This window comes from Mycteria americana, chromosome 2 (assembly GCF_035582795.1).
Source record: "Mycteria americana isolate JAX WOST 10 ecotype Jacksonville Zoo and Gardens chromosome 2, USCA_MyAme_1.0, whole genome shotgun sequence".
NCBI classification, from domain to species: Eukaryota; Metazoa; Chordata; class Aves; order Ciconiiformes; family Ciconiidae; genus Mycteria; species Mycteria americana.
The window spans coordinates 127,130,090-127,150,396 of NC_134366.1; the positions used below are offsets into that span (position 1 = coordinate 127,130,090).

A 20,307-nucleotide genomic window follows, 5' to 3' on the forward strand; every position below is an offset into this window, starting at 1 on the left:
AGGAGGTGAGCCATAACAAATTATCTACTCTCCTCACAGTATAAAGTTCCAATTAAAAAGACGTAGTACATGAGCATACGAAATCTCTCAATCCTTAGTAGTCCTGAGATTACAGGCTCTTAAAATCCAGTTAAATCTGGGCTTTGATTACCATGAGGACACAGAATTTACACATCTATTAAAAACAACCACCATCACCGTTATACCAGGTTTCAACTGCATCACGACGCAGATGCATTTTTGCTTCCAGCCAAGGTACATAATGCTTCAAAGGAAGTATGTTCCTTATGCTGAAGAAAGTGAATACAATAATCAATGTAGCACCTATTTGAATGTAGTTATAATAATAATTGATGAGAAACAGATTATAGACAGAGAATGCTAATACAGTAGCACATATTCCTCAAAACAAATTGAGGGCACATCTGGATCCTCCTTGTTGCTGGTGGCAGGATTCATTTCTTTTAGTTTGAAACAATTTGATGCAGACAACTAGAGTTCCAGTGCAGTCAAGAAATTTAAATTTCTATCCCTAGCATGTTCAGTCATTTGTTTATTTTAGGATGCAGATGTGATTTATTCCTAGTTCTTATCTTCCCACCCATTTGCTAGAACCAGACCTCAATGAAATCAGAACCAGAAGTCCACAGTGTTTTCTCTCCTAACTTTAGATATCTACAGTGTGATCTACTGTTCTACATACACCTTAGGACAGGAAAGATAATACCAGAGTGGGAGGCTGTCATTAGACTAATACACCCTAGTATTGCTCAGCATAGCTTGAGCCCATAAGTGCAAAGGCTTTTTTTCAGGGTGGGGGGCTGTTAAGTGAAAAAATCCTCTTCAGACATTAGAACTTATATTTTCCTATTTTTCAGTACCAATGAACACCAGCCAGTTTAGCTCAAACTACGTGCCCCTTTCAATCTATTCCCGTCTATTTCATAGCGCACTAAATGGAAAAATCTTAATTATGGAAAAATACTTAAAGGTTTATGAGCCAAAGCCAAGTGCACAGCTGCAGAGTAATTCACTAGTGTTATAGCACGATATGTATAGAAGCACACATTTTTCCTATATTGTTTTCTTGACAAAATTAATGTATAGTACTACTTACTGCAACTGAGTAAGAGCTCACTAAAAGCTATATATGATGTTTGCAACATTGGTAAAAACATAATGAGAATGGCACCAAAGCAAGAAGGAACAGCAATGTACTGCTCAGCAGAAGACTAAACAAGTGCAAGACTTATTCTTCTTTTTTTATTTTGCACGTTAGTCTTCTTCACAGACAAATTGCATCTAGCGTAGATATTTTTACAGAAACTTATCTATAGTTTCCATAGTTGTTACCAATTTATGTACCAGGAGACATCCACCAGTTTCTTACAGACGCTATTTTTCAAACAGACTATAAAACCTGAAGTGAACTAATATGGTATTAATTGATCAATTCCAACGGAGCTTTTAGTGTCTTTAACTGCTCTAGTGCAAAATGTTAGAACAGCAGAAACACTGAAGGTCTTCACTTAAGTTGTGCATAATAGCAGAATTTATAAAATTGATTTTGTAATACTCAAAAATAATTCCACCATTTTACTACTAACTTTGTTAATTAAAAATTGTTAACTTTGACTTAATACCATTAATAAACTCCTAGTTCTACCCTGAAATACCACAGAACCGTTTACTCCAACAACTGCATAGCAGTATACTTACTTGTATATTGCTTTTCTCATCTTTAAACTGAGTCCAGCTCTTTCAATATAGATGACTAATCAAAGTTGAAGTAAGTCTGAATTATTTAGCAATAACACATATCTGATGTTAGATTCTACAAAAGCACCCAAAGTGATTCCACTCATTTACAAGAAAACACATTGAGTCTATTTTGGGAAAGAAGCAATTGTAAATGAAAACTTCACAGTAGATTACCTGCTTCTGAGGAAAAGAAAAAGCCTCCTTCCCAACTGTATTAATGGCAACATGATGCTGGCCCTCCAAAATAAGCTGCTTGTTGTCTTCCACAACATATGCCTATAGAATATAACACAAAGACATCAGCAGACCAGAAACTACCATAAGTTTCATAACACAGAACTACTGACTTTCCCCCTAACTTAACTGGAAGATGTTCTACTGTTCAAAACCTAAAGGCTAGCATGACATTCATTTTGTGTATGCTTTTAATTTTGCAAGCACAGACAACTGCTGAAATTTAGACTGCCAATTTCCGGTACTTAATATTTGCATTCTGGTAAATGAGATCCTCTTCTTCAAAGCAAACTGGGTCACTCTTACAGTTCTATGAGAAGAGCAAGCATTAACAAATCTCTTGGTTTAAGATTTCAGAATATCCTCTTTTAAGAGGAGAACTTAAGAACTGGGGGCATCCAGAGTAATGTAAAACCACTTAAGCATACTTATTAAAGTAACAGCTATTAAGATTGTCTTTGTTTCTTGACACCATTTTAGTTCATTTGCCTGTTTTCAGAAAAAAATTCATCCATAAGTTTCGTATGAGTATGCTTGAAAGTTCAGGATGCCATATTAAATTATTTTCTAAGTCATATTTCATGGCCAAATTACCACAAAGGCCACAACCGTACGTACCTTCCACAGTACAACAATGTTCAAGTCGACTTCACTGCATCTTTGTATCAATCTGACTGTCTCATCAAATGATTGTTTCACAGCCCTTTGAGATGCATAAGTATGAGATTGCACACGCATTCTTTTAAATTCAGAGGATAAGCTTTGAAAAAAGAAGTCTGCACAAGGACTGGCTGAACTTATTATCTGCAAGAAAAAAAAAAGGCAAGAAGAGAGTGCTCTCAGAACAGGATGCAAGCTGACACAAGTTACTCTAACAGAGCTCATCATTGTAGTATTTCAGTTCCATTATCTTGCTTTGCTTCCCTTTGCAAACCTACAGGATGCCACATGTCTTGGTTTCCATGCTTGCCCTGTTAGAGATCAGCCCTACCTAGTGAGATAAGGTAACACAGGGAAACAGAGCTATAGATTATTGGCCTTAAACTACAAATACCAAACTTGGAAATAAGGGCTTTGATTATTACCCACCAGACAGCCTACTGTGATACATCAAGTGTAGTGGAGAGAGCTGAAGTGTCCAACTAACTCACATGCAAGTCATTATTGCTTATTAATATTTTCCTCAGGTTAGCTAGAATTATTTATCAAAGTTAGGAACATAACATTTTGCTAGTAATAGCAAAGATAAATTACACAGCATATTCCCCATGTGTAAGTGGCACAGCCAGACATACTGTGCTGTTTGTCAAGTTTATAATCATTTGTGCTGAGCTTTTCGAACACCAAAAGCTTGATAAGGAAGCAGTAGTTTTAAGACTGACAGCAATACTTGGAGACAGCAGGATAAGAAATTTTAGCTTCCTAAGCCCTCCCTTTCAAAAAAGGTTAGCCTTTCCAGAATATGCTGTTGCAGAGCTGTTAATTGTTGCATTAGCAGAATACTCATACCCAGGGAGACAATCTGCTTTAAGAGTAACTGGGATAGGGCCCCCTCCCCATCCCCCCCATTAGAGAACATTTTCTTACAGGAAGCTGAAGTACGTGCAGCTCATCCAACTTTAAAAATGCAAAGAGGGATCATCTACCTCAGATTTTTAGTCCTAACTTCAATTTATATGCCTACAAAATGAAATGGCAGCGAGTAGGTTTTCTTTGGCTTTTAAAAGCTGGATACATATATGGAAAATGTACACTCAGCATAAAATAAGTAATCTGACATCCAGCTAGCTAAATCCACTATGCTAATGTAGATTTCTGATCTGATGCAAGCGGTCTACTTTCCTCAGGTTTTGGAAAAACATTCACTGTACCAAGATCGTTTGCTAAAACGATTCTTCTTCAGACAATACCTGTGTGCTTAAAAAGATTAAAAGACCATGGTAGTCGAGAATCTTTAAGTTTAAGAAAAATCAAAGAAACAGACTCCTTAAACTGACTGCAATCTACATTAGTAGTTTTGAAATTCTGGTACCTACATCCATTAGAGGTTTCCAGACTATTTTTAGAATAAGCTGTAATTAGAATTTTTAACTTATCTTAGTAAAAATATAATTAAGAAAAAAACCCAATAGAACAAGAATCTGACATCCACAGGTCTCTACTAGAAAACTAGAGGACTGGGAAATATTCAGGAGAACTGCTCTGAAGAGTTGGAAAGGAAGGAAAAACATTAGCAAAAAAGTTAGCATTGCAATGAGCTCCCAAAGTAGTTCAGCTGTGGAGTTCGGAACTTAAAATTCCAGACTATTCACTAGCCTATGTTACCTTACCTTCTGTGTGTGTGTGTGTGTGTGTGTGTGTGTGTGTGTGTGTGTGTGTGTGTGTGAGAGAGAGAGAGAGAGAGAGAGAGAGAGAGAGAGAGAGAGAGAGAGAGAGAGAGAGAGAGAGAGAGAGAGAGAGAGAGATGACCTAGAAGACCAATACTTTTTGACGTGCAAAACTCAACTTCCCAACTATGAAAGCGCTGTTCCCATTCTTAAATTTTAAAAAAGGCTTTCACTGGGATACTTGCACATGACAGGGATACCTTGCACAAGACAAAATATGCAGTTGCACCAATTCACCTACCTGTTCATTTCCAAAGACAATGTCTGCAAATGTGTAATTTTCTAAGGGATAAAAAGAGAAGGCATTGTTTCAGCATCATGAGAAGTCACAACTTCAGCACACAGCATCCAAATAGTATTTTCCTTCAAAGAGTTACCACATTCAGGAGAGAACATACCTTCCGAGTTTTTGCATCTTACTGCTTTAAAGCATAACTTCGCTCTCTCTCTGCTAGCAAGTTTAGTATCTGAAAGAAAAAGGTTGCAAGATTTTTTTTCCCCTTCAATGTAAAGAGTCCCTCCTCATTAGCCAAAAGTCAGCCTTTAAACTTCACAAATAAAAATACACTGATGATACTCAGGAAGCATAACTAATCAAGCAGAGCAACCGCATGATAGTAAAGATGATGAATTTTCTGTGACTGCATGGTAGGAAAGAACATGCATCTTTTGCTGACCCCTTCCATCTACTTCCAGAGCAGGAAGTGAGCCATAATACATAAAGGAAATAGAGAGAAAGAAGGAAAGAACAGAAGACAAAAGATTCAGTTTATCTGACTGGTTCACCCTCAATATTAAACACAAGAGGAATACCTGTCTAGACTATTTTTTAAGTACATAAAATGTCAGCATACAAGTAAAGATAACCTTTGTTAGAAGCAATAACAGTACTTTTTTGCCTGGCATAGTTAGCTTTTTCAAAAATTAGCAGCTTGTATTAGCTAAGGCAGGATACAGCACTAGCGATTCTGATGTATTTCTAATAACTGAATAGAACAATTGTCAAATATTCTGTTGATCAGTTAAATTCAACACTGATATAAATAACTAAAAAGTAAAGGAACACCGAAACATATTTCTTGTGAGGCAAGTTATCAGCCAACCCAGACATGGATTTCTCTACATCATAGAAATAACTTACCTGGAAGTTAAGCCCATTTTTAAAATTAATGAAGTCTGAACCTTACCTGTCAATATACCTTTCTTGAAACACTAACAAAAGAAGAGCTGCAGTATGTTTGAAAGGGACAAAGTTTTTAGAAATTAATTATTCTGAAAGCCAAATTCAACTCCTTGTAAGATTCTTTTAACTGTTCTTGTCAGGCAGAAGCTAGACTTGCCATCCTTTTGGTGATAGATACACACCTTTGTCTTCAGAGACGTTAACAGATTTTTGAAGCTTCCAGTGCTTGCTATTACTTGAAACTTGCACTATATGAAATTCTTTAACACCAGTCTCACTCTAAGGAAGAAACAAAAACTATGTCAAATAAGACCAATCACAACTGTGATGTTCTACATGGCATAGTAAGTGTTCATTGCAAGGTGGCACTGTTAGAAGCTTAATTTAATTCATTATTCACACCATCCAAAATACAGCACTAAGAAGAGGTAAGAAGAGAATTAAGACCCACCGTAACGTAAAACAACAGTCCCAGCTCACAGCAACTTCCAATTCCAGTAAACAAAGCCACACAAAGAGGAAACAAAGATCCCCCAGAAAAATACTTGCAAGCTAGTATTTTAGATTAAGAGGACTATAATAAAACCTAGGCTTTTAACTCCAATGCAGAACACTGTCCGCAAGGCCATTTAGTTCTAAGATTAGGGATATAGCTAGGTCATAAGTGTCAGAAATACAATAACTTTTTTTTTTCATATATACACAATGAAAAATAGTTTTTGGGATTGGTTTCCTTTCTTGGAAAGAGTGAGGTGGTAGGGGAAAATGAAGTCTCACACAATGTTATCTGTTAACTTGGTAAGTACTTTATAAAACATTCCTTCCTCCTCAAAGGAGTGGACAATATTCACTTTAGTAGCTGAAGCAAAAAACAGAGTGTACACACCTTTAAAACAAAATGACAAACCAGCTCAGTGATTCCACTACCAGCTAAGTGTCTAGGAATTCTATAAACAGAGGATTCAATTACCTTGCTTTGTGGTTGAAAAAATGGGAGCAGCTTTACCAAAAAAATGAGTAAATTTAAATTAGCATGGTATGAAAAACTCAAATATTTTCATCTGCTTTGCTAAGTCAACAGATCACAACAGACATATCTGTATTTGGATTATATTTGCAAAAATGTCTTTTAGAGTTTGATAATATATGTCAACACAGAAGCTTCCTTCAAGCTGGAGCTTAAATTTTTACTTCACATTACCACTAACTCTACCAGTGTTTTCACTGAAAGGTTCATTCAGAACTATCTTGAAAGTTGTGATCATCAAGAACATTCATGAATTTGGAATAAATCTTCCCCAGAGGAAAAAAAATTACTCCAAACTACAGTACTGGAATTTGCTTAGGATAGAGATAGTTATAGCAGACTTCCAGAGAATCGAGATGTAACTTAATGTTAGTACTCTCTTTCCAAGAGCAACTGGAATAATTAAATATGCAAGGTTTACTTAGTGTTTGCAAAGTAGTTGTACAAAAACCTTTTACTTAAGTGTTGGTTCTACTGGTGACACATCTGCTGAGCTTTAGACCAGTATTATTATTAAAAATAATAACTTACAGTATTGATGTTTTCTACATCCACAAACACCAACAAATTGTCCCCTCTGCCTTCTTCATCTTCAAGCGCATTACTTCTGCAGACAGTAGCTCGAATATGCAGAGACCGGCTAGTACAAATAACTGCAGTGTGCCTTAATACTCTATGACTAGGAAGGAGGGAAAAAAAAAAAAAGACATTCTGAACAACCAGGACTGCTGTCCAGAACCTGTCAACAAGAAGTTTAGCTTTTATGTTTGCCATCAATACTAAGGCCATTAGACAATTTATTCCTTTCAACCACCAAAGAGACACTTTTCTTTTTAGCTTCCTATCAAAACCTTTTTTTTTCTTTTTGGTTTTTTTTTTTTTAACAATCTCACTGCATGTGTAGGTGCTGTTCAAACATGCAGTCTCTTAGCCACTTTGAAATACTGGAGAAAAAGGTTCATATGTTACCATGACAAAAAATACATCAGAAATATTTCTGATGTAAGACAACTGGCACAGTGAAAGCAGAGAGGCATGTACTGGCACAGGGATGTCATTAAGCTATTTAATGCCACCACACACTTTGGAAACTAGAGTTGGAGTAGATAAACCCTAAAAGGCCCACTAGTTAGTCACATCTCCTGCATAAACATCTACCAAAAAGCATTTAGACAGAATACCACTGTATTCAACAAATGCCCCTGAACTGAGAATCTTGAAAGTTTACTTCTAGCACCATCACTACTCTACCTTTTTCCAGACACACTCAACCTCCAGGCCAGCGAGACCTTTGTAAAAGTTATCTTCCTGTTTTTCTAGCAAGTAAACTTCCATTCTTGGACACCATCAAAGCACATGAGCTTTTCCCACGTAGAAGCTTTGTGTTACCATAACTTCCACTTGGAAACGTTAGAGGTGTGTAAAAATTTGATATGTATTACCTACTAAATATGCTGAAACATCATGTGATACTTGTTTTGGGAGGGGATATCAGTGGTTTCCTAAACTCTACTTCACATAATGCCACAATCTACAGAATAAACTTGAACAGTTTTGCAGCTAATCTTCAGACAGATATACTTTCTGTCTGAAGCTTTCAAGTGGCACAAATTAAATCATTTTTTGAAAATTTAAAACCTATGCTCACTCTACAAAGAGTACTGTTAAACAAGATCACATCACTTAAGTTTCCCTGGAAACTTCAATACAGTAGGGAACAAATATATTCCCCAAACAACCATCTTCCATCTCAGAAACACCTCACTTTCTGAATACTATGAACTCAGAGTAGAAATAAGTTCTGTTCTTAAAAAAAAAAGGAAGAAAAAAAAATAACTGCATTGTAGGGGGACAAATTCCCTATTCCTACAGATTCCCTATTCCTAGCTTAAAGTCAAATGAAAAGTTAACTTTGGCATTCAGAAGCTACAGAGAAATCTAAACAAAAGGTACATTTGCACAACTTTTAGTTTGATTTCAAGAATATGCCACTGATCCACTCTCTTGACCATCTTCAACTTACTTGGCTTCGGTTTACACTACAGAGCAGTCTCACAGCACCTGAACTTGGTTTCCTTCTCAGAACCAGCCTGGAATACAAGCTCCAGCCACAAGCATTCAGTCCATGTGACTAGAGCTCATCTGAAGTAGCCCTGCTCCCCACCATCAGCCTGAGTATGCATGGTATAGAGACCAGGTGTGCTGGTTTTGGCTGGGATAGAGTTAATTTTCTTCATAGTATCTGGTAAGGGGCTGTGTGTTAGATTTGTGCTAAAAACAGTGTTGATAACACAGGGATGTTTTCCTTACTGCTGAGCAGTGCTTACACAGAGTCAAGGCCTTTTCTGCTTCTCTCCCCACCCCACCAGCAAGTAGGGTGGGGGTGCACAAGAAGTTGGGAGGGGACACGGCTGGGACAGCTAACCCCAACTGACCAAAGGGACATTCCATACCATATGACACCACGCTCAGCATATAAAGCTGGGGGAAGAAGAAGGAAGGGGGGGACATTCGGAGTGATGGCGTTTGTCTTCCCAAGTCACCATTACGTGTGATGGAGCCCTGCTTTCCTGGAGATGGCTGAACACCTGCCTGCCCATGGGAAGGAGTGAATGAATTCCTGGCTTTGCTTGTGCACATGGCTTTTGCTTTACCTATGAAACTGTCTTTATCTCAACCCACGAGTTGTCTCACTTTTACCCTTCCAATTCTCTCCCCCATCCCACTGGGGGGAAGCGAGTGAGCAGCTGTGTGGGGCTCAGTTGCCAGCTGGGGTTAAAACACCACCACCAGGTCCCCAGCCCTGATTACAGATCCACTCCTCCTAGTCTGCACTGCTTCTTAAAGTGGGCAGAGACACATTCTCCAGACAAACAAATCCAGCACACACAGCTCCATAATAAAGGTCTCTCCCAGAAAATTAAACAGTAACATTTCAGTCTGTGGCCAGTATTCTTAGTGGGCTAAAAACTAAATCTAGATAAAGCCTGTTGCAACTTTTTCTCAGCTCTAGCTATGAGCTCTAACAGCTATAAGGTAGCAATATAAGAACAGTATTTGCAGAAGTGAGAGAGAAGGGTAAAAAGAGACAGTCTTCATTTCTAAATTTGGCTGTTTGCTAGATTGCTACACTAAGGCTTTCCTGAAGGCTGATCTCTTCACTTTCTGAACAAAGGCCTGTTCGCCCCAGAATCTTTGAAGAACAGGTTTCTCAAAAAAAGTTACCTCCTGAGCCTTCTTAGCCTCAGACGTGGGTGAGACTTGGGAATAAGTGACATAAAAAGTCAACTTTCTACCTTTCAAGTAAAGTTCAAAGAAAGCCCTATTTGTTAGCTTGTGGTGTCAAACTTGACTGTCCGCTGTCTCAAGATGGTCCAAAAAGGAACGATACAACAGCATGCAAGTCAAACTTGTTATTTAACCCCTCCAAAGATAGTAACTTTCACCATAATACAATTACTAACTACATTTTAACTAAGAACAAAATCTTTTGTTCAAAATAAACAAGAATTTGTTTTAACATGCAGAAACAAATTAAATCATTATTTTTTCCCCCCCTATGCCTCAAAGATGTGCTTCCAGAGAAACTAAATACAAACAGAGTTTGTATTAACAGCATTCCATTAACCCTCCTTCTTATTAAATTATTAAAGTAATTGCCACTTTGATGGAAACAGTACAGGGAATATAATTTCATTTGGAAATTAGATCATATAATAGAAAGAAATTATTGCTTAGAATAGGAGATAACAGCCGACTTTTACATCATCACAGCAACTGAGAGAAATTCAGCAAGATTTACATTTATGCTTACAATGTTTATAATCTAATAAGTATGACAGAAAAGATTAAAAACTTACCACATTTTTGAGTGTCTTTTAATACTTTCATAGTAAAACAAAAAGTTGATTTCATGAACACCTTCTTCATCTGGTCCCCGTAACCACATTGGCAGCTGCACTGAAGCCCCAGGAAGAAGAACAGCATCAGGAAGTGGGACGTGTATTACTTCAGGCTGACCTCCTGCACCAACCCCAAAGTCTACAGAAGAAGCTGAAGACAGCAGTGCTGTACACACAGAGGTAGGATCTGTCACAACAGTCTTGTAAGCACTACAGTTTTCAGAAGCTGAAGGACTTAGTGGTGTTAGAACAGCAGTATTTCCACCAAAAGTAAAAAATTCTGGATGCTTGGATACAACCTTCAGTGCGGTAAGAGGACATTTGCTTACGTTCACAAATTCTACATATGCTTTTCTGATTTCTCCACAGAGAAGCCCTGTAGGAAAATTTATAAAGAATACCTGCATGGGAGAGAACAGGAGAAAAGAAACCTGAACATTGAGCCAAGTTACAAATGCATATGAAAACAACCACCAACATATTTAAACTATTTTGGTCTCTACAGCTTCCTGAGGACGGGAAATGGAGAGGGAGGGGCTGATCTCTTCTCCCTGGTATCCAATGATAGGGCACATGGGAATGGTTGAAAGCTGCACCAGGGGAGGTTTAGACTGGACATTAGGACATATTTCTTTACCAAGAGGGTGGTCAAACACTGGAACAGGCTTCCTAGAGAGGTGGTCGACACCCCAAGCCTGTCAGTGTTTAAGAGGCATTTGGACAATGCCCTTAGTAACATGCTTTAACTTTTGGTCAGCGCTGAATTGGTCAGGCAGTTGGACTAGATGATCATTGTAGGTCCCTTCCAACTGAACTAGTCTATTCTATAGTGTTGTCATTAACCAGCTAGAACATTTTAAGAACAGTGATTTTACTAAGGTTATAATTAATGAACTTGAAGAACTATTCTAGATGAATGGCAAGCAAACAGAAAAAGGCTTCTTTGCCTGTTCCCCCTCATCCTGAAATTTGGCTACAAAAGCTGTTGCCAACTAAAATTCTAAAGGGAATATAACAATTTCAGAAGAATATTAATTTGGAGGCTTCAAGTTTCACTTGAAAAAAGCCCACACAAGTTTGGTACTGACAGATCAGAAATTAACTGGAAAGATTTAGGCATTAACAAAGTCTAAGACTTCATTGTTATAATTACATTTATAAGCTCAGGATTCAGCTATTTGCTCAAAACTGCCAATAGAAAGTAGCTACATACCTCCAACAGAGGCATTTCTTCTGTAATAATGGGATCTAAACGCCGATCAGGTCCATATTTAATAGATGTTTTTTCCTCTTTTGTATTATTAAGTCGAGGCCCTTGGATTTCTAAATATTGTCGTCCTCGTACAGATAACCCATTGGAGACAAATTTTCCTGAAACAATTTTAAAAAAAAATTTTTTTTGAAGTAATTCCTAACTTTTTTCTGAGAAGTGACCCAAAGCTCCCTACCCAATCTCAAAAATCATTTTCATTTTTCTGTTATTGGGCACACGCAGTATTCATTGATTAAGCAGCATCACTGACAAAGAACTATTCAAAGCTTAGTGTCACACATAATGCATTGCTATTGCGAGGTCAGAGACAGTTATCCGTTGTTGTGGACTTACTCTGCCCTTTAATAGTTTGACTACAATTTGGGGGGGATGCGCGCACAGTGGCAGGGCACAGAGCATGAAGGTGATGTATTTATTTCCTTTCCCAATTTCTGCCAAGCTGGAAAAGTCACCCAAAACATTTTTATTTCCTTCAAAGACAGGCCACCACTCTCCAAATGTTTTTTATTCCAAAGGTTTCCAGTTCGTAGATAGCTAAACAAGCTTCATTATTTCTTTCAGACCCTTTCAAACATGCTTTAATCCCCATTTCCTCCAACAACTAAATTTTCCCTGTGAGAGACAACTTCAGATGAATGACTCAACAAAACAGATCAAGTAACATGCAATTAATAAGCCATTTATATGTTAATATAAAGAAAAGAGAACCAAAATAAAGTCAAGATGCTAAAAAAATTAATTACCTCAGCCAAATTTAAATTTGGGAATCTAGAGAACTTCAGTGCAACATTTAGACAAAAGTCAAAAGCTAACAAAGTGAGGAGACCCAGAAGAAAAATGAATGGCCAAACAGTCAATGAAAGTTGTTATAGATTCAACATGGCATAGACAGAATATTTAAATTTTGATATTTTTAATGGTTTCAGAATTTCCACAGATTTAAAAGGAACAATAAGTATGGGTTTGGCAGAGGTTACTTCCTTTCTCATGGGATTCCTACAGCTGCCAATTCATTCTTTTCCTGTTTCAGTTGTTTCCCTTGTTTCTACACCCCTACCTGAAAGAAGGCCTTGCATCATGATAGTCAAACATTAAACACTAGAATTTAGTTCTACTCTGCAGAAGCCATGTCTTCCCCTTCCAGAGACACACAACTTAAGGGAATAATACACTTACCTGTCTGTAATCCAATAGAAGGATCTATCCCATCTAATGTCACAGCACCCTGAACAGTGCCAAGATTATAAACAACTCCAAGAATATGTAGCTCCCCTGTTTGATGGGGAAAGAGCTTTAGTCTTGCCTGTGGAGATACGTTAAATTTTGTTGTTGTTGCTACTAGAAGAAAGTGTTATTACATTTAAATGTCCAATTGCTAAAGACACTCACAGCTACATTTACTTTATAGTCATGTCAGATGTAATGGCATACAGTAACTACAGGTCATTTACTGGATTCAAAATTTCATATACAAAGAATTTACCAAACCAGTCCACACCTGAGAGATGCTCATTACATTAGGAAAGAATCCTAAACTGTAACAAAAATGAACTTTAACAGCCATTCTGTGATTCTGCCTCTGAAGTTGGAAAGGACCTCTACAGGTCATCTTGTCCAACTCACCAGCTCAAGTGGGGCCACCTAGAGCCAGCTGCCCAGCACCATGTCCAAATGGCTTTTAATATTTCCAAGGAAATGGAAATATTCCTGAAGTAGAATTGGAGACTCCGCAATCTCTCTGGGCAGCCTGTGCCCAGTGCTTAGCCACCATCCCAGTAAAAAGTGTTTTCTGATGTTCAGATGGAGCCTCCTGTGTTTCAGTTTGTGCCCACTGCCTCTTGTCCTACCACATCCTCCCTTCAGATATTTATACACACTGATGAGATTCAGAAGTTCTAGTACTTCATATATCAGTAATGTCTTCTATAAGTTTAGCATTAAGTTCAGATCATAACAAGTCGACTCCACCCTAAAGTTCAACACTGAAAAGACTATTTTTAAAGCAAAGTATAGTACTTACCACTCTTGTCTCCTCACTATTGATTAAAAACTCTGCTATTGCTTCAGTTCCTATCATATCACCATCACACGTTCCCTGAAAAGAAGAAACAGCTTTTCAGACACTATTACTCCTAGGCAGAAAAAGTGCCAAAAATATTACTTCCCATACCTTTCCTACAGTGTTCAAGAAAAAAAAGCATACAAATTTCAAAACTGTAGACAGTTAGGACCAGCAGGTGCTGTATGCCCAGCTTCTCAGGCCTTCTGAATTAAAGCAGCAGCTAGAGAGCTCAATAAACATTTACTTGAGAGAAATTTAAGATTTATCACTATAAATTGGAACCATTCCCAATCAATTTCACTGATACTTCTGTGAGTATTTATCATATCATTAAAGTAGCAGTTCAGACCAGAACAGAAGGGAATGCATATGGTAATCCTTGAGACTTATTTATATGAAACCATGTTTATAACTCTAGCAAACACTTACAGAACCTTTAGCAATCATTATGTTCCAAATGGTTTTGGCCAGGAAACCAAATTATCAAGGAATTTACTGTAATATTCAGTATTAGAACATATTAAAACCTTAAAAATATGAATGCAAGAACAGTCCTTCAGAGGGAAGTTTTGGCAGTGTTAGCTGAAGTGTTAAACTAAACAGTAGTAAGTAGTTCATCTAAAGTATTCAAAACATTAGTTTTTAATACAATAAATTTACATTTTTCATCTAATCAAGATACCAAGATGTTCCTATATCATACCAGCACAGTTTTTCAGAACACACATTTCCCCACCTACAGTAGCTCGAGTAAGAAAAGGGTATTTTATAATATACCTATTGACATTGCAAGTCATTTCTGCTGATCAAGGCTAGTGTGACTCAAAATAGATGTACTACACATACAATGAAAAGTTGGAAGTATTTTGCTTTGCATTAAGCTTTAAGACACTCATTACAGTACATTTGTTAATTTGGCTGCTTTGAGCCCTATGGATCTAGAAAAAAATAAATTCAGTAGCTACTTTTTTTTTTGCCCTTTTTTTAAATTTATACTTAAACCAGCTGTTTTCATACTACAGAATTTTCAAGACTTAAGTTAATATATACTCTATAACTGTAACTGTTTGGTTTTGGCTGAAAAAGGATGAAGTTTTTCTTACCAGCTCTTTTGTTTCTCCATCATGCTTTGCATTGAAGTCTTTAGGTTGAAACTTCCACAGCAATGAAAGGTCAGTCAAAAGAAGTGGAACTTTCAGAGGGTTTTGGAAGGACACTTCTACAGTTATTGGTTCTATTAAAAGAGTGCAATAAAATATTGACAACAAGCTATCCCCACCACAATTTGAAGGTTCACCTAACTCAAAGCACTCTTGTGCAAACAAATTGCATAAGAACATCGGTTTAAATCTACAATAACACAGGAAATATTGTACAGATTTATCTAACTCACTTTATTTCTGAAGTGTATAAATCTTAACTTTACCTTCTATCACAGCAAGTGGAAATCTGGAGTTATCCGAGTAGCGATTTAAACAGAACTGTGTTGGTTGAAAGTTTGAAGGTATTATTCCTTTATTTATCACAGAAACAACCTGCTCCTCAAGTTCCTTCCACTGCTGTGATGATTCCGAGTCATATTCTTGATCCAGACTTACATGTGTAGCTGCCTGCTTTTCACCTAGTATGAGTAAGGCAATCTTAGAAGATGAGAACAGTGGCATGCAACAGTTGCAACAGAGGGCTGCACTGGCAATTTGGTAAGTATTGTTAATATATTTTAAGTTCTCAGTCACTGTCATTTTTATGGTACAATTGATTTAAATCAGCAAATTGCAAGACGCTGAAATACACACATGGAAGACAATACTGAGGATGATTTGACTTACTTCTATTTGCAAATTGTGGTATTAGAAGATTTTAGCATACTACATGGTATACTCAGCTTGCAGATTATTTTTACTTTGTGACACACTACAGCCCTACAGTACAGCCCTGGTTTATGTAAGAATTTCCACTCATCTTACTTTACATTCTGGAATCACAGTGTTTCACACATTTCATCCAAGAGAAAGTTCACCGTAAAGATAATTTCTAGCATTGGCACTAGCATCTAGCATCTGCTAAAGCATTAATAATTCCTTTCATGAAGTTCATTACAGACTTGCATTGAAGCTTTCCAGCTATGAAAAATAGTAGAATTCAGCACATCCACATATGCGGATTTCATATTTACACAAGAAGTATGAAAACATCTAGCAAGTAGATACTAAGCTTAAGCTTTTCTTCTGAAATCTTAAGATGTTACCTTGTCGCATTAGTTTTACATAATGATACATTTTTTTCTTTTAAATGACACCAACTCTTGCATATATTTTGGTTCCATGAATAAGGGACTTCAATCTGTTTATATAAAATTTTCTAACCTTCTGCTGGTCTTCGATCATGCCCAAAGAAAACACGGGTTGCTGAACTGTTAATATATGGTAAAGGAAGCTGTGGTAAGGGACCATCAGGCGATAGCTGGGTTACGTTCTGGAGCAAAGGAGGAAAACAGAGTGTCATGCCATTATGCAAATACATTATGTCCACGCTATACATTACCAATGACTGAATAATAAGTCAGTCAAGTTATAAGCACTCAATGTTTGAACAGGTAGTATTTTTAAGACGGAATGAATCATTTCAATTAACTGTTTTGATAGTTTCTTCTGCTTTGACAGTCTGAAGTAGGTTTTTTTTTTTTCTTCATTAAGAGTTTAAAAAAAGAGTTCATGAAATTAAAGAGTTCATGAAATCTTTACGGAAAAAGGAGAATAATGATTTTAATCCAGTATTCTAATCACTATTGTGGCTGCATGGCTGTTACAAGCTTTATTTGATGCAAAGCTTGACTCTCTAACTCAGAATTTGATAAGCTACATTCACTACACCACCACCATTACACAAGACTCACCACAGCTGAGCTGTGGACTCAAACACCAGCCTCAAGTAAGGTCTACCATAACTTAGCAAACACCACAGAAATTCTGTTTACAAGCTTTAAAAGACAGTGAAAGTAACTACTTGGCTGCAAGTTGTGTGGTGATATCAGCACCAAACACCCCATAATGTACATGATCTACTACAATCCAGAATTACTCACGAACTTACAGCCAACTCAATGAGTCACTTAATCTATAAAAACCCCTATTAAAGAATAAAATTCACTACAGCATGGATGGGGAGTACATTATAGTACCAGAAAAGGTGACAGAGCTACCTAGTCTTTATTAAAGATTTATTATCAAAAGCCTTAAAAATCATTATAAATTGATCAAAACAAAAAAGTTCCACTTCCTCTAAAAGAAACTGAACTATGACAAGCTGCAATTGAGCCACATGTCTCAAAAGGAAGACTTCATTTTACTGTAATAAAAACACATACAAAGAGTCACACTAATATCCATCAGTGGAAGTACACTTAATACACACATGAGATACAGCATATTTGTTTTTTGAAGCCTGAAGTAAAAAATGAACACATCAGCTAGATAAAAACACAACTCTGGAACAAAGCAGGCATGACAGAAAATCATTTAATGACTTAATAGAAAATTACTGGTAATAAAATTACTGATTACTCAAGGAATAAAGACAATGAAAAGTCATTTACCTTATAAACATAAAGATATTCTCTTAAAAAAGTTCCTTGCTGAGCTGGAGGTTGTTTACTATCATTGATCAAAATATGCCTGAAGGCAGACACAGCATTGTCAAGCTGACAAAGCGTAAAGGACTGGCGACCAATAATGAAATTAATATGGTCTTCTGCAAGAGACCAGCCTTTCCCTTTGTAAACCTGCATGGCTTGACAGTAGCAGCGTAAAGCATGCTTTTTCTGCAAGAAAAAAGCAAACAAGTTATTTCTTAAATAATCCCATTAACCACTCATTGTAATTGTAATATTAAGAAGATTGAACAGTAAGTCAGAAAAGTTACCGAAGTTTTTACCACACACACCCCCCACTATGCTAAGTGTAATGTTTGCAGAACTATACCTCACATCATCTGGGCAACATCAATCTAAGCATAATCTAAGTGTTGGTTCCTACAGTACAGTACATTAAGTTCATGTTTTCAAAGACTAGTGTAACAGGCAGTAAGTTAAAAAAGCAAACAACAAGAGAAGACTACTTTTAAAATAGTGTTCTGTGTTGCTTTAGGACTGACTGCTAAAGTCTACAGAGGTCTACTGCCAAGCCTCAGGACATAAACTAGATTTAACACATTTCATTTCACTTCTCTAACTGAACTTTCAGTGTGACACTTCCAGTCAATTGTTGTTCAGTAGACACACTTGGGACAAAATCCATGCCAAGCAAAACAACAAAACACAGCCCTACAGTACATACAAGACAAAACTACCAATCGCATCAGCCATTGGGAGATAGATGCTCTGCTCCCAATCAGCTCCACAGTTTCTTTCCTGTACATACATCAGGACCTGGGCATTCAATCCCAAGTCTAGGTATTGCACATCTGCATAGGCATTCACTGTACAGGCAAGTCTCAGCTTCTAAAGAAAGGGAACAGCATTCCCTTATTTACAGCAGTAATGGGAAAAATCTAAGATATGTTCAAATTGGTACAGTGATGACAGCAGAGTACAAGCAGTAAATCCTTAACATCAGCAGATATTACTGACACTTTAAAATATGGTATTACAGTATGCAGCTGAGCAGCCTGGTTGACTTCTCTTCAGTAGCATTTAATTTTTTGGTGCCTCTACAGATATGGGAAAAAAAATAGCCTGCATTTACTGTAACACTGAAGAAGCATCCCTTGGAAACCAGAATCCCAACAAGAATTAGACACAAACAACAAGAGAGCTGTTACATGAAGACAAAGTCAAAGCTTTACAAAATGCGTGCACTTTTCCAGGCAAAGGAGTGAGATAAGAGAATAAATAAAAAAACCCTCTGATCAACAGCTCCCTGTCAGTACTGTATTGTCATAACAATAGACGGGAAAACTACTGCATGAAGAAAACTAAGGCAGGGCAGCGGTGAATACTCCTACTATTCTTCACATCTGTGATTTTAAATATAGAAGTCAAGAATACAACAATGCTTTCTTTGGTCCTTACCAGGATGACAAAAATGAGATTGGGTGGGATGTGAGAAAACCTCCCTCCAAGACCACAGGGCTTTGTTTCAAACAGAATTCTGATGCCTGGTTCTCCTGTATTATTGATTTGCAATACAAATTTATTTCTATCACAGGTTTGCAGCTTATTGATAAACTGAAATTCACTGCATTCAAGGACAGCCCCATAACTGAACTATGGTAGCTAACCTCAGCAGGAACCAAGCATGAACTATCTTTAGAGAGCCTATCCCACAACTGAAGCAGAAATAAAAGCACACAAGTTATGTCCAACAAATTTTATTTACCACAGTTAGAGCTGCCTGCACAGGAATGTGAATGGCAGTAAAACCAATCTGATTTGTATCAGTTTAATTGCTACTTAAGTCTAAGCAGTCATAAAGAGATGCTTTAGTTTGTCTTGTAGTAACTGTTCACACACCTGCACCTCCACTAAAAAACATGCAGTTAAGGCACCAGGAAAAACAGGTATCTAAATTTTTGCTATTATTCTAGTAAATTAAGAGTTTAACAAATCCCTAACTCCTGCAACTCACTCACATCTCAAGAGTAAAAATACTCCTTTACCCAAATAAAAAGCCTTGTATTTCATTGTGTATAAAATTGAGACCCAGAAATGAAAACACACATCTTAAGTTTAAAGTCAGCGATCTTCAGTATTACTTCAAATACAGAATATTAAGCTGATCAATGCAGAAATCATTTTCAGAAGATCACAGAGCCGAATACTTCAGACTAACACAATAGTGTCAGAAGCCAAGCATCTTTTTCCAGACTAATGACACATTTAACATGTTTTTCAGAGCAAGTATCAAATACCAGGCATATTTTCCATGTGGAAAGATAATACTTACCTGGTCTGCTTTACTAAAGCTATGGCCAGCCAATATCATATGAAATGCAAACTTTCTAACCATGGGACTTTTCATGTTTATAAAGCAATGGGCTGCCTGTTCCAACAGAAGTGCACTGCGAAGATCTGAATCCTATTTGAAAGTAAAAAAGAGAATTAGCCTCAAAGTTGAATACAAACATAAAGATAACAGTGGCCTTGTTTTAATGCTAACAGGAACAGTAAGCTGTAACAGTGCTGTGAAGTTGAAGATTCTTTCGTACACAAACATATACATATGTGTGCATATACAAGAAAATAAGACTAAAAGTATTTTTCACTTTGTTATATGTATAGTGTTCAATACCAAACATGCTGGTATCTTTTTCCAGTGGAGAGATTTATGTATCAACCTGTCTCGGTATGAGTGACAAAAGAAATATTTTCTGCTTTTTCAATTACTCAGGCTACCATTTCTAACACTTACCATTACCTCTGAAGCACCTTTTCCCCTCCCTCCCCCTGCAAATATTAAGGCTAGAAACAAAACATAAGTGC

The 20,307-nt window shown here is 37.0% G+C and overlaps 1 protein-coding gene across 4 annotated transcripts in view; it reads right to left on the bottom strand.

Moving 5' to 3' along the window:
- The window catches only part of TRAPPC8 (trafficking protein particle complex subunit 8), a 57,545-nt gene that overhangs the window by 11,829 nt on the left and 25,409 nt on the right, over window positions 1-20,307 (bottom strand). For all 4 annotated transcript variants that reach the window (XM_075494556.1, XM_075494554.1, XM_075494558.1 and 1 more), the window contains 15 exons: window positions 19,772-19,903; window positions 17,425-17,649; window positions 16,196-16,304; window positions 15,256-15,450; window positions 14,933-15,063; window positions 13,788-13,862; window positions 12,944-13,070; window positions 11,708-11,865; window positions 10,453-10,895; window positions 7,124-7,271; window positions 5,748-5,844; window positions 4,781-4,849; window positions 4,624-4,664; window positions 2,614-2,799; window positions 1,936-2,037 (listed from right to left, as the gene is read on the bottom strand). In XM_075494556.1, coding sequence (XP_075350671.1) covers window positions 1,936-2,037; window positions 2,614-2,799; window positions 4,624-4,664; window positions 4,781-4,849; window positions 5,748-5,844; window positions 7,124-7,271; window positions 10,453-10,895; window positions 11,708-11,865; window positions 12,944-13,070; window positions 13,788-13,862; window positions 14,933-15,063; window positions 15,256-15,450; window positions 16,196-16,304; window positions 17,425-17,649; window positions 19,772-19,903 — 2,238 coding nt within the window. The remainder of the gene's footprint in view (window positions 1-1,935; window positions 2,038-2,613; window positions 2,800-4,623; window positions 4,665-4,780; window positions 4,850-5,747; window positions 5,845-7,123; window positions 7,272-10,452; window positions 10,896-11,707; window positions 11,866-12,943; window positions 13,071-13,787; window positions 13,863-14,932; window positions 15,064-15,255; window positions 15,451-16,195; window positions 16,305-17,424; window positions 17,650-19,771; window positions 19,904-20,307) is intronic.